At 42.1% G+C, this 13,559-nt stretch overlaps 1 protein-coding gene across 2 annotated transcripts in view; it reads right to left on the bottom strand.

Annotated features, from left to right (window-relative positions):
- Nucleotides 1-88: 88 nt before the first annotated feature.
- Nucleotides 89-13,559, bottom strand: part of LOC117472653 (rho guanine nucleotide exchange factor 28-like) — a 33,382-nt gene continuing 19,911 nt past the window's right edge. The window contains exons 14-37 of one of the 2 annotated variants that reach the window (XM_034117959.1): nucleotides 13,084-13,173; nucleotides 12,356-12,479; nucleotides 11,449-11,593; nucleotides 11,130-11,185; nucleotides 10,198-10,255; nucleotides 9,525-9,645; nucleotides 8,486-8,616; nucleotides 8,237-8,377; nucleotides 7,151-7,401; nucleotides 6,947-7,072; nucleotides 6,726-6,843; nucleotides 5,368-5,622; nucleotides 5,206-5,282; nucleotides 4,921-5,099; nucleotides 4,688-4,785; nucleotides 4,376-4,561; nucleotides 3,712-3,843; nucleotides 3,451-3,584; nucleotides 3,324-3,371; nucleotides 3,101-3,205; nucleotides 2,823-2,978; nucleotides 2,198-2,449; nucleotides 1,266-1,647; nucleotides 89-1,120 (exon numbers count right to left, since the gene is read on the bottom strand). In XM_034117959.1, the coding sequence (XP_033973850.1) occupies nucleotides 933-1,120; nucleotides 1,266-1,647; nucleotides 2,198-2,449; nucleotides 2,823-2,978; nucleotides 3,101-3,205; nucleotides 3,324-3,371; nucleotides 3,451-3,584; nucleotides 3,712-3,843; nucleotides 4,376-4,561; nucleotides 4,688-4,785; nucleotides 4,921-5,099; nucleotides 5,206-5,282; nucleotides 5,368-5,622; nucleotides 6,726-6,843; nucleotides 6,947-7,072; nucleotides 7,151-7,401; nucleotides 8,237-8,377; nucleotides 8,486-8,616; nucleotides 9,525-9,645; nucleotides 10,198-10,255; nucleotides 11,130-11,185; nucleotides 11,449-11,593; nucleotides 12,356-12,479; nucleotides 13,084-13,173 (3,553 nt within the window). In that variant the 3' untranslated portion in view covers nucleotides 89-932. Of the gene's footprint in view, nucleotides 1,124-1,265; nucleotides 1,648-2,197; nucleotides 2,450-2,822; nucleotides 2,979-3,100; nucleotides 3,206-3,323; nucleotides 3,372-3,450; nucleotides 3,585-3,711; nucleotides 3,844-4,375; nucleotides 4,562-4,687; nucleotides 4,786-4,920; nucleotides 5,100-5,205; nucleotides 5,283-5,367; nucleotides 5,623-6,725; nucleotides 6,844-6,946; nucleotides 7,073-7,150; nucleotides 7,402-8,236; nucleotides 8,378-8,485; nucleotides 8,617-9,524; nucleotides 9,646-10,197; nucleotides 10,256-11,129; nucleotides 11,186-11,448; nucleotides 11,594-12,355; nucleotides 12,480-13,083; nucleotides 13,174-13,559 lie in introns of both variants that reach the window. The other variant, XM_034117960.1, reaches the window with a different exon arrangement.

Genomic DNA, 13,559 nt, shown 5'->3' with positions numbered 1-13,559 from the left:
CAATAATGAACCAATGAGAGGTGTGCTACACTGATGTTGCCGTGGAGTGTATTAGGCAAGGCAAAATGCACGCACACACACACACAAAGATGTTTGACACAGTTTTATAGCATATCCATATGGCACAACACAATTCTGATTACAGCGATTACAAGAGAACACGTATCATAACCAAAATATTATTAACGTTGACAGTGCATGAAGCAATTTACACACAATAAATTATCAGAAAAGGTGGTGAACAAAAAACATACAGCCATTTTTTACATACATCACTTTCAGTATTAGATAGCAAGATTTTTGGCACTTAAGTGAGAAAAAAAAGAAGAATTTAAATGATTCTTCAAACAAAGTGTGCATAGGTAGCTTTTCAATAAAAATATACATATATTTACTATTTATACAATAATGTCAGTTTACTTGTATGTCTTTAAGATGCTCACAATCCCTTATAAATATTGAGAAATAATAGCACTCTGTTATAGTTTGGGGAAGGGCTCGATTGGCTTTTCAAATATTTCCTTTTTTTTAAGTGCTCATGTGAAAACAACATCAATACTTTTGTCCTGATATCCTCGTACTTTAAGTCCCAGTGTTGGCACTAAATGTACCTCTTCCATCAACGAAGTTCAACGGATACTAAAAGGAATCATAGTGGAAGTAAAAACGTGGGGTGCAAGTATCAGAGCTGGAGAATTTGTTTGCAAAAAGGCACAATGGTTTCATGACACAGGAAGAGAATAATTAATATCCACCCCCATACACTGATCAAGGCACAAATACTGTATCCGTGTAAACTCCCTCCCCGCAACTATTCCCTTGTTTGATTATTCAGGTTTTGAAAACAAATGCACACGTATACACAAACACATATAAGCAACAGATATATTATTTCCGGTCCAGTTAGCTCAGGCAGCTTGCATTGCTCTTTCTCAGAGATAAACAATGTTCTCCTCGACTCCCTCCTCTCCGTTCTGTCCTTCAAGAGAGAGGTAGGCCTGTGGGGGAAGGAGGGGGGTAAGAGAGGGAGACGAGGAGTAGCCGTCCTCATAAAGTCTGTGACCTGTGACCTCTGACCTCCAGGGACCCGGGGATGGTCTGTCAAACGACTGGCTGAAGTCTGCTGAAAGAGGGAGGTTATGGAACTGAGATGAGATACAGCATTATGATGGACACATACTATGTTGCTGGGGGGCGGTGACAAACAGCTGCACGTCTTTGTTTTGCCGTCTACTATATACCTGCAGGAATATGAAAACACTCACTGTTGTTGGTCGTTTGTGGCTGTGCAGTGACCCTGCTGCTGAAGGGGTGGATGGAGGCATTCAGGGGCCGGGGGACCGCGTGTGGGTTGCTGTAGTTGGGGTATTCGAGACCCTCCGCGGGCTGTTTGCTGTGGGCCTGGCTCAGCAGGGTGTTGAGGCTGTTGTAGAGGCTGGCACTGAGGCCCAGGTTGGCGGTGTAGCTGGAGCTGCGCAGAGGGATGTCCTGGCTCCTTCTGGGCGCAGAGAGCAGGCGCTGGTTGTTGTTGTTGGGGGGCTGGTGGAGGCGGTTCTGCTGGAGGGACGCCAGTAAAACCGCCTCGTTCTGGAACGCCGAGCTGTTTCCATCCAGGCTGCCTGAGCGGCTGTGGCTGGGCATCTGGGACTTTAAAACAACACGAAATATGAGATTCAAGTTTCAAGGCTTTTATTGTCATTTGGACATAGCTACAGTGTAGTTATGACAATTCAAATCTTAGGTCACAGGCTCCTCCCACAGTGCAACACAATAAAACAGATAAAATAATGCAAGTAAATAAAATAAGAAGATAGAATATAATAGAAATAGTGCAGAATAGTCTATATACAAGTAATTGGAATATTGATATATATAAGTTGCAAACAGATGAATGTTATGGACGTTCTGAGGTGGCATGTTTTGCTTAACAGGGATTTTCTTTGTTGCGGTATTAATGCTCGGATCTACATAAACAATTTTCCTTTCCATTCAACTTATCCTCCTCTTCCACCCCCCCCAACTTCATTACATTACATATCATTTACCTTTTATACAAAGCGACTTTCAAGTGCAATGAAGATTCAAACTCAAAATAGCAAGAATCATGGAGGTTCATTAGCTTTTAAAAGTAAGTGCCACATACAGCAGTAAGATGTTTTTTTTTATTTTGTCACTATTGGCCAGGTTCCTTTCTTACCTTGTATATGTCCAGCGGTATGCTGACAGGCAGGCTGCTCTGGCGGGTGTGTCTCCACCTCTGCAGCTGCCTCTGCTGGGCTTCAATCTGCTCCTTCTCCCGCTCCACGCTCCTCTGGCCCTCCCTCAGGCGGTCCAGGTTCTGCTGGTACTCCTGCAGCTGAGTTTCCAGCTCCTCTCGCTCGCAGCGCAGCCGCTCGGCCTCCAGGAGGCACTGCTGCTCCCGCTGCTCCAGCACACTCTCCTGCTCACACTGGGAACACATTCACATTCACAACAGTGCAGAGTTCTGCTATGTCCTTTTCTCAGTTCATACAGTACCATTACAGCAGCCATACCATTACTACTATTAGCTATGCACGGTTAAAGGGTCAACTTATAACATTTTAGAAGCTTACTAGGATCTTATTTGTCTGTATTCTTCTCAATAATGCACCTAGCTAAACACAAAACCAATGACAGCTCGATGGAAGAAAAGTACAAATTGGCTCACACATACATGTATTGGGATTATCATGGCTTGGCAATATTTCTGATGACCCAACATGTTTTATTTTATGAAAGAAATTCAAGTATATGTGTTGCAAATGATTAGTACTAGTTCAGAACATGAGCTAATTGCTTACTTGTTGTTTCTCTCGAACCAGACACTCTTTGTCCCAGCGTTGCTGCTCCTGTTTCAGCTTCACATGCAGTTTCTTTACCTCATCCACCTCTTCTTTCTTCCTCTCTAAACCCTTCTTTTCTACATCCTCTTTCTTTTTATCGATGCTTCTCTGCTCCTGGAAAAGATCAGAAACGGGTTAAAGAGACAACTCAATTCTGGTCTTCTTAAAAACACTGATACACTAGTGTGCATGTAGTAAAGATATTTATTTTAACCTGGATATAATGTGACTCATACCAGACTGTTTTGGAGGGATGAGAGGGTTCGAAGCTGAGGTCTTTCTCCTTCCTGGAGAAGGAGTTTCTGGACTTCACAGCAGCTGTCCTGCAGGGTAACAGCAGCCTGCCAACACAAAGAGGAGACACCTGATCACACTCCAGTTAATAATCCTGTCCTTTAAAAGGCCAAATATTTACTTTTGCATTCGGCTACAGTCACTGACAACTGTGTGTCTTCTCACCTGCAGACTGTAGAGAAGCTGAGTCAGACCATGAACGCTCTCTGACACCTAAAGAAAACGGTATTATTACCGGGCCACAATAATGCATATATATTGTATTATCATGGTTATTATTTGGTATTTGAACCTTTGAGAGTGTCCCTTTGGAGTCTCCTTTTTTCAGCTCGACAGCAGAGCTCCACACTGCGTTGTCCAGACCCGTCATCTCACTGTCTGATCCCAGAGAGGTGGAGCTCAAACTGAGTGTGCTCAGATAATCCGCTGTAGCAATGGAACAAGAAGTAGTAGAAATTAACTGCAGAAATGATCCAATAACAAATCCATATAAATGTCAGAACTTTGTGGTCTCAAAAGACTTTCAGAATGACGGTGTGAGTGTGAGACTCACGCTCAGAGGGAGACTCCTGGATGCTGCTGCCATGGCTGTTGTAGCTGAAGCACTCTGGTCCTCGGAGCGGAGAGCTCTGACTTTTTACAGAAAGGCCGTCACGAGCCTGCAGCATAGTGATCAGGTTCTCCGCTGCAGCAGAAGAAAAACGTGTGATTATTCAATGTGAACAAATGCTAACCAACAATGACAATAAAATAAACCTGCAGTGTACAATATAGTGTTATAGTAAACTTTTATTAATTTTCAGCACTTTTATGTTGTTTTCTCAAATGTTATAATGATGCAGAATCATTATTTGTAAGTTAAGAGGTCTATTAGACAATTCTTATTAAAGAAAAGTTAATTATCTGTTTGTTAAAAGGCAGTACTGACATACTTTGAAATTCTGCATCTCATTTGATTAAAATAAACTCATGTAAACACAGGAGTTTTCTCTAACTCAGTGGATTAAAGCTCAAATTAGGCTGAAATACGCGGGGAGAAAAACTCAACAATGTTAGATGTGTTGGATGTTTGACGCAGGTTTTCCTCATATGGACTTTACTGCTCACCATAATAGATTTATCCTAACTGTAAATACATTATGTGAATGGTGCAATCACGTTAAGCAGCACCATTAGACAGATCTCTTCATTTAGCACCACCACAGCAGCTTTCTCACCTTCCCTGAGTGCAGCAGTGAGCAGTGAGGAGGCCTGCGGCTCAGTGTTAGCGTCAGGTTGAACCAGAAGATGGCGCTGCAGTACAGGCTCTGGTGAACACAGGGTTAACTCTGTCAGCTCGGCATAAAGCTGCAACTTCTCCTCCAGGCTGCTGCAGATCTGCTGGTCCTGACTCAACAGGGTTTCTAAACAAAACAAACTCAGAGATTAGGACTTCACTATAGTTCTATCAGAGAACAATGTCATGTTTCATATTTGAAGACAGGTTACAGATGAAATGTGCATTAGGACACCTTGTCCTTTAGTTTCACCTTGGAACTTTGTGATCTTTTGAACTCTCACTTCTGCCACTCGCCGGGCCTCCTCTGTCTCAGCACTGTGCTCTTCCTCCTCCTCTTCCTCAGGACAACTGCAAGATAAACCAGTAGGTTAGATAATGAGTAACACACACAGACACACACTCACAGACATTCTAAGTAAAATGTGCATACCTGAACAAAGACACACTGTAAACTTGACTTGACGTACACACACGCACACACACCTCTCTACAGCTTTTCGTATGTGTCTCATCCATGCATTCCTCTCGTCTCTAGTGGTGGTGTGAACTTCATACATCTCTGGTCCCACTGAGGAGGCGGAGATGAGGAACATTCCTCTCTCCTCATTGGCTACTTCTCTAACAATGAGCTTCTGCAAAGGGATTACAGGAGGCTTCTGGTCCTGAAAGAGCAGATAAAACCATGAAGACGGTAAATGGAGGAACAGAACTCTATAGGCAGCAGGATAATGTTTTTCATTTCAAATAGTTCAACAAGTCACGGCTTACCACGGCAGCAAATACCAAACGTTGATCTTTCTCTTGAAGGAAAACCAGAACGTCTGTGAGCAGCAGAGCCAAAGTATCTGAAAACAGAAAAGTAGAAATAAATGAAGGATGGTTGTCTGTTAAACTAAGACGATTTTGTGGCACAGATGATCTCATACACACCTTTCAGACGCCCGGTGGCAGTCTTCCAGAAGACCAGCCCTTTATAATGCAGCTCCCTGTGTTTGCTATGCAGATCCTGTTTGCGAAACACCTTGTCGTTCTTTAGCTTGGCGAAGCTCTTGTTCTCCAGCCGGGCCAGCACTTCCTGCATCTCCTGACACCTTTCATACTTATTCACTGTGAGGTCCACCGCAGCGATGATGTCGCGGATCTGAGCCAGGGCCCTTGACAGGTCAGAGTGCTCCTGACCTCCCTCTGAGAAAGAGTTAATGGAAGGGTCACATTAAAATCATATGTTACCCTGTACAAAATACAGTTGTTCAAAGAGGCAGAAGGTCAAATAGGTCATTGAGGCTCTTTATATAGTTCTCACAAAGCATAGGTATATATAGAGAAGTGTTCGGTCAACCCAGTCTCACGGCATTTCGTGTTATTAGTCACGAAATTAATTTAATCTATTGATTCGTGTTCACCAACACGATTTTCACCTTTTTTTCGTGTCACACAGAACGATTTTAAATGCAATGTATTTCTATTGGTAGTATGTTTCGTGCCTGCAACACGTCTTTTTGTCCGGTCGGGTCTTGGAAAACCAGAAGCTGTGTGGTTCATAAAAACATGTTCTTACTCAATAGCTTACCCTAAGCCTAACCCTATCCCTTTTATTTTAAATTGTATAATGTCTGAGTTTTTTTGCCGTCAGTGAGGAAAAGAAATGGCTCAGAGCCTCAGAATACTGAAATCTGTATTTTATGTCATCTTTTTTTCCTTCTAATTTGTTATTATTTGGTGCAGGCACGAAACATACTACCAATATAAATACATTGCTTCTAAAATCGTTCTGTGTCAGAATACTTAAATCTGTATTTTTTTTAAATGTCTTTTTCCTTCTAATTTGTTATTATTATTGCTTTTAAAATCGTTCTGTGTGACACGAAAAAAATGGCGAAATCGTTTTGGTGAACACGAATCAATAGATTAATTTCATGACTATAACACGAAATGCCGTGAGACTGTGTTGGTTCGGTAGAGGTAAGCTCTCTGATTATATATCAAATATTATACAGATAGGATTGTTTCATATATTCATTTTGTCATGGAAAGAAAATATCTCTCAAGCAGGCTTTTAAAAACAGCGACATCATCCAGCACAATCTGATATGCAGAAAACCCTCCCTTTTTGCAGAATGATACTTTGACAGTGGTCATTGTCAAGCAAAACTACTTCTGGACTGGCCTGAAATATGCATTGTTACAGCAAATACTTGGATTTTGAGACACTTTCCTCTGCAAGAGAAAAACAATGTAAGAGTTGCACATGTGTTGGTTTTGTGAAGGACAAAGTAGAGCTGACGTACCCTGAGTGTAATGTAATATCCTCTCCAGCAGGACAGGGTACTTGGTGATGCGCTGAGTGACCAGCAGGATAAATTCTGGCACCTCTCTCCGCCGGACCAGAGTGTTATTGCTCTGTTGCTGTGAGCAGAGAGGTTAACACAAAATGAGTACATTCGCAATCAAGACATTTCACTTTCCTCTCCTTTTTTAAAGCACAAGAGGCCTGAACGCAGGAGCTTACTTTGACAAAGTTTTGCAGTTTTTTGCTTTGCTGCTGCAGCTCTTTGAAAACATTGACGGCATCGGTGTGATGGCTGCAGAACTCTCCGTACACCTGCTTCATCTTCTCAGCGTTTTCATCTGAGAACTGAGAGAGAGTTCATAAGAGGTTCACTTTAGAAACTAATCTGCATGTGTTAAAGTACATGAATCCATCTTGACCAACCTGCTGAAGCAGAATATCTCCAATGTGATGGATGAGGTAATTTCGGGGGTTCTCAGGTTGCGTTGCAGCTTGTCTGCGTTCCTGCAGGGCTCCGAAGAGGTTTTTGTGAAAAAGCAGCAGGGGGTCCAGGCAGGGAAAGATCCGGGCCACACAGTCCAGGTCCAGCTGCAGCTCCTCCAGCATGCCTCTCCTGAACACCTCGGACATGACCGTCAGCGTCTGGATGTGGTGCAGCTCGGTCTGCATCAGCTCTGTATCGGAGTGATGATGGGATAACTTATGTAAACTAATGATTTGAGTATAATTGCTTAAGTAAAAGGGGACCTATCATGCAAAATGCACTTTTGTACGTCTTTTATACATGAATATGTGTCCCCGGTGTTCCAGGGAACTCACCAAGTGTCAGAAAACACAACCCTCTCTATTTTCCTCCATACCCAAATCTCTAAAAAAGGGGCTGCAACAGATCTGATAAAAACTGATCCAGATTTGAACACTGTCCTGACGTCAGGAAAGTGGCGCTACGGCTATTGGGCCAACTCCACCAATCAGGAGGAGACAGCCACGGCCATTGCAGTTCGAAAGCGCTGGAGACGCTGTAGTACATATGCCAGGCCTGTAGATGGTGCTGTTCTCACTGAATCAGCCCTTGCTAAAACAGATCTAAAAAAGTGCAAATTGAGCGAAATGAGGCATGGCTAAAATGCATGATCTGTTTGGTATTTTGAAAAAAAAAAAAGTATAAATATGCCTTATATAGGTATGGTCCTACACTATATTATTATAATATAGCATGATAGGTCCACTTTAAGTAAATCATTTCCAAACAATTATCCTGGAAAAACATATATAAATATGAATCTAACGTTTTGTGGGCTTCCAACTTAAACCACAGTGTACATCATTTGTACTTATGTATTAATGCAATGTTATATCAATTCCAATTAAGTCCTCTCTGTTGTGATTCTAGAGCTCCACCCTGTTAGGTTTGACTAACAGTAAAAATATCATCTTTAAAAATACATATACAGTATGCACTGAGGATAACGCGTATATGAAATTCTGTATTAGGAAGAAATGTCACACCATAAATAACATCCTGTCGCTTCGTGGTGCGCCTGTCGAGCGGCCTGCAGAACTCCTTACTGACGGCCAGACTCCAGGACTCCACATCCAGCCCCAGCAGCTCAGCTGACAGGTCGCTCATTAGAGGAGGAGCATCAACATCTGCAGGGACACAAATCAGGAGCAATGTCATTTAAAAAACATCACAATACACAGAGTTATTCTCGATGTTATGTGTGACAAGTAATGATGTAGGCTTGTCTTTCTCACCCTGCGTGGTGATTGGCGGCTCGGTTGGCGGGGGATTCGCAGTGACAGGTGTTCCTTCATTAGACAATGAGTTGTTGGTGCAAGCTGTCACACTGCACTCAGCGTCCGCCCCTGCTGCATCACTCAGCCTCCTGTACAGAGCAAAATAAGTTTCATAAGGTTTCCAATGGGGGGCATGATTGCAAGCTTAGTTTGATTTGCTACTGTATTCCACCAATGAGTTCTTCAGTATTTGGGGACTGAAGACGAACCTCGCTGACATTTTGTGGAAAGCTGTGGAAGTATTCAGTGTTTCCCTAAATTCCAATTGAGGTGGAGAACAGCAACCTCAATTGGAATTTTTTTAAGTAAATTAAAAACCTATGTTTTTAATTTGGCTTATAATTTGGGGGAATTGTCATTTTTGAGTAGTATAACTGTTCATGTTTTATTGTTTCATAGTTCAGTGATATAACTCTGTCTGTTTGGCTAAAATACAGAGTCCCATCTTCCACTGTGTCGCCTCACCTTGGTTTTATACCTTGTTTTTAATTATTTCCCTCATTTGCTGTCACTCTGTAACGGCCCGTCCACACGGCGGCGTGCGTTGAAGCTTGCCGGCGGGCGTGTCTGAAACTCGACCAACAACCAATCACATGAATCTCCCGCCCCTGACACACAAGCAGCGGTTTGATTGGCTAGAGCTTGTACTGGCATATGATTCGATTGGCTGACGCTTCTGCCGAGGCTTCAAAAGTTGAACATTGCTCAACATTTGCAGCGAGCCACGCCAGCAAAGCTCTGCTTCGCTTCCCACAATGCAGTTCGGCGAAAAGTGACGTCACCCCATTCAAAGTGAATGGTGAAGCTTTCAACGCACGCCGCTGTGTGGACGGGCCGTAAGGCACTTTGGGCTGCGTCAAGCATGAAAGTTGCTATATAAATGAAGTTTATTATTATTATTATACATTTCCATGCAACAAAAGCCCACTGAAATGTATATTTAATGAATGAATTTTGGATGTTGGATATTTTGAATTTATAGTGTTAACAATCCTACCTGGTGTCTATAGAGATGGAGAGGCTTTTGGAGAGAGGGGCGACTGTTTCTCGCCTCTCTCTGGTTGTGGTGGGAAGTGTAGAGGAAGAGGAGAAAGCTTGAGAGTTTTCTTTCACAGAGTCTGAAAGAGAGACCAGGACAAAAAGCAGGAAGAGGAATCAATCACACCTCAGATGTTTCCCATTACACAAATACCATACAAAAAAGACAATACTTAATTTCATCATGCTTTGTTTGGATGTATCACTGAATATAACCGTTACAAAATAATAAAGCTGTGGAGAGGTCCTCATCTTTCAATGTTTAACTTGGCGTACGGGCTACAGCTGAGACAATATTGTTGTAATGGAATGGAAGCTGTTTGTGTTTGTCCTTGACACTTTTGTCAGACAGGTAAGACACAGCTACTTTCAGGAATAACATGATCCTGACAATGCAAGAGAAACACTCAAAAGCCAGATCCCCCACTGAGCTAGATTAAAATGTAACTTTTTTTCTTCTAACCAGGGAAAGAACAACAGAGAAGAGGGGAGAGTGGGGGCAATGGCTTTCTTAATCTACTACAGAAGAAACAAGGGAGGACAGGTAAAAACATAATCAAAGACCAAAGGAGGACGCTATGGAAGGGAGGGGGGGGGGGGGGGGGGGGGGGGGCATGCTGTCACTGACTCACTGTTTGGGAGAGACATGGTCTTGCTTTTCATCAGCATTGCATTCCTCTCCTGTGGCTTCTGAGGAAACACATGATCATATTGAAAGTTGTAAATCATAGTGTGCTTGGAATATTACTAAGTTGTAGTAACACAACAAATGCACTCAATTCATACCCAAACAAAACCATTAAACCCGACATAGTGTTGTTTTACATCTTCAGTTTGAGACACATTCCAGGAGTTCCTTTGTCACTAGGTGTTGGAATTTATTTGTCCTGTTGTACACGCTTCCTCTAAGTCTGCCTCTACTTCAGTATATTCTTATTTTCTTGGCATTTTGCCTTTAAAGACACACAGCAGAGTGTGACAGGAAACACAGGGAGACAGAGGGAATGACCTGCAACAAAAGCTTTCATTGACCCTCGGAGGTTGCTGCCACACAGCACGCGTCTCAGATTATTGGACATGGCCGGTACACAGTTTCAGATTTGTAAAATTGGTCATAACAATTTTGACAGATACAGTATGTGATATCATTTGATTCAGTCTGCAAGCTAGTAGCCATATGTAAACAAAACCTGATTTTAAACATTTAAAATGGGTACTGCACTTAGTTTTGCACTTCCAGATTTCGATTTGATAAATTGGGAATTAAAATCATGCAACATCTACAAATAAGCTTAGTTACAACTCTTGTCATTCTTGCAAATACCTTACAATTGAGTGATGAGTGTACTGTGATACTGCAATGTAAATGAAATGGCATCGATTATTGCACACTACAATTAAATAATTAGACGTATAAAAAAAAAGAATAATAAAAAAAAAAGAAAACCTTAAAATGACAAAACTGTTGTTGTTTAAGAGGATGTGTTTTCAATTCAACTATTTTTAATAATTCATTATTTTTGCTTTTGGGTTTTGAGATGAAATGTGTTTTGTTCGTGGTTACCTTTCCGCAGGCGGCAACAGACTCTCGACAGCTTTTATGGACATTCAGGAAACAGCCTGCAGGCAAAAACAAATGAAATCCCAGTTAATTTCATCAGTTAACTGATAATAAACAAAATTACCACATCTCTGGACTCAGAGTCCAGATGGCTGTCGAATCGGGTTGCTCCTCATGATCAATGCTTACGTTGTGAGAGGAAGAAGACTTACTTCTGCTAAACAGAACATCAAGGCATGTGCGAAGAGATTTACTCAAACTCTAAACAGTTCAGCCACCACAGGACGTAAAACAACAACAGTACTGACAGTACAATACTTACTGGAGCACTGCAGCAGCTCCTTCCCAGAAACAGACTTTTCACAGGCCACACAGAGAGCGGGACCGGAGGGAGACGCAGGAACAAACTGGTGTCCGTTAGCCGCTCCTGGCTTCTCCTTTCCCTCCTTCACCTCTTTCCCCTTCACCTAAAACAAAAGTCATACATACTTTAAACATCATACAGCTGACATTAACTGCAGATAATCCAACAATACCATGCAAACAACCAGAGTAGAAATAACAAGACTTGAGCAGCAGGCACAAACAGAGACATACAGCGGTCATCTTCTGGCTGAAAAGCACCTGTTAAAGTGGAGTTAGCTGAGATAAAGAGGCCCCCGAGTGGGCTTTTATGTTTAGTTTATTAAAGTCCATGGGGACGTCTGCTTTTGTGGTGCTCTATCCTTAGGGGGGCATTAGGGGAATTCCTCTGTGCATGTGTGTGATAGTGCTGTTTATTTTCTTATCAACTTGACGAGGAAGTCTGAAAGTGTATGTTTGTTTGTTTACTTTTTGTGTGGATCACATGTCTTCGTACATACATGGAAAAATATTCTTGGATACATACACACGTGTTAATAAGATTGAAAGCGTACTATGGAATGTGTTTTGGCTCCTAGTACTGGCTGGAGGGGGGTATACGCATTATGTAAGAGGATATTTTCACTGTGTCCCGTTGCTAAGACCTGAGGAGAGGGAATTTTCTCCATGGCCAAATAAAGGCACCGCACACAGACAATAGCTCCCCAGCAGAGGAATTCTGACCTGGCCTGTCTGAGAGGTGCTAAACCTTTTACTGCAGTACTCTGGGAGGCCTTCCTACTTTTACTTTTTTCAAGGAAAGTTTAACTGATGGCATTTTTAAATCTTAGCCAGCAGGAATCCCATCTTCCACTGTGTCGCCTCACCTTGGTTTTGTTCCGAGTGCTGGACATCCTGCTCTTGAGGAAGCTGAAGGTCCGGCTGACTTTGTACTTCTCTGACTCGACCTTTGATGGGATTATGTATTTATCCCACTCCTCATCTTCAATCCTGTGTCAGTGTGAACATTTCAGTCAGCACGCATCACAACCTCTACCATCATTTTGCCTATAAAAGACTGCGGCATTCATGCCCAACATGCACACTCTTTATAAAACAATTCATTATTTTTGTAGTTTTAATATACTAGGTAGAGGTAAATAATCCGGTACATTGGTGTCATGCTGGAACAAAAGACTGTCCAGACAGTCTTCCAGGACCACGGGTCGACATACTATTACTCTTAACAACATGCTTGGCATGCTTGCAAATCTCTATGGACTCTAGTGGATGCTATTTATAGTATGACCTTGGCAAGATGCAAATAATAATGTGTCAACTATTTAAACATTACTAGTGTACCAGTAACATTACACATTTTGTCTGAAAGGTGACACAACGTAAAGAAGAGAAACATGCAATGTCACATCAAACATAAACTGAAACATGACATACAAGAAGTTAATATCATCTACTTCTGAGGATTCACATATCAGATCAGATATCAAAGAATCCATGTGGTTAATAGGTTGCGTCGGGGAATAGTTTAACGGCGGGGTTAGAATGAGTTGAGCCACACATGCATGGCTGTGAGGGCGTTCTGGTGAAAACGTACTCTTTGAGGAACTCTGTGAGGGTGAGGTGTTGGAGCGAAGCGCTGCTCTCCTCCTCGGCTGACAGGGCCCGCTTACGGAAACCCAAAATCCTGTATGGATATAACACACCTCAGAGCGGGTCGATGTGCTCGGCTCGTCAGGAGACTCACAATGTTAACATATGTGTGGCTTCTATGATGAGTCTACAAAGCATTTCTGGGCCAAATAAAGCTGTATGGAAAAGTCAAATGACTACACGTGAGAGTCGTATGGATGTTTGTGAAACATACGGATTTAGTAAACATCAGAATGTTTTATCCAATGCTTAGGAAACATCCACATTTTGTTAACATTGAATGTATTGTCATTTTATGAAGGAAATACATGGTTAGTGTCTGATAAGGCTGGTGTTGTGGATATTGTTGTATTATCTTTTCTAATACAATAATGCTGTGATGTAATATGATAATCAAATTGCCTAATGTGATCTTCGAAA

Source organism: Trematomus bernacchii, unplaced genomic scaffold (genome assembly GCF_902827165.1).
Source record: "Trematomus bernacchii unplaced genomic scaffold, fTreBer1.1, whole genome shotgun sequence".
NCBI classification, from domain to species: domain Eukaryota; kingdom Metazoa; phylum Chordata; class Actinopteri; order Perciformes; family Nototheniidae; genus Trematomus; species Trematomus bernacchii.
The sequence above is the reverse complement of the archived record's forward strand: the minus strand, read 5'-3'. Positions and strand labels throughout refer to the sequence as shown.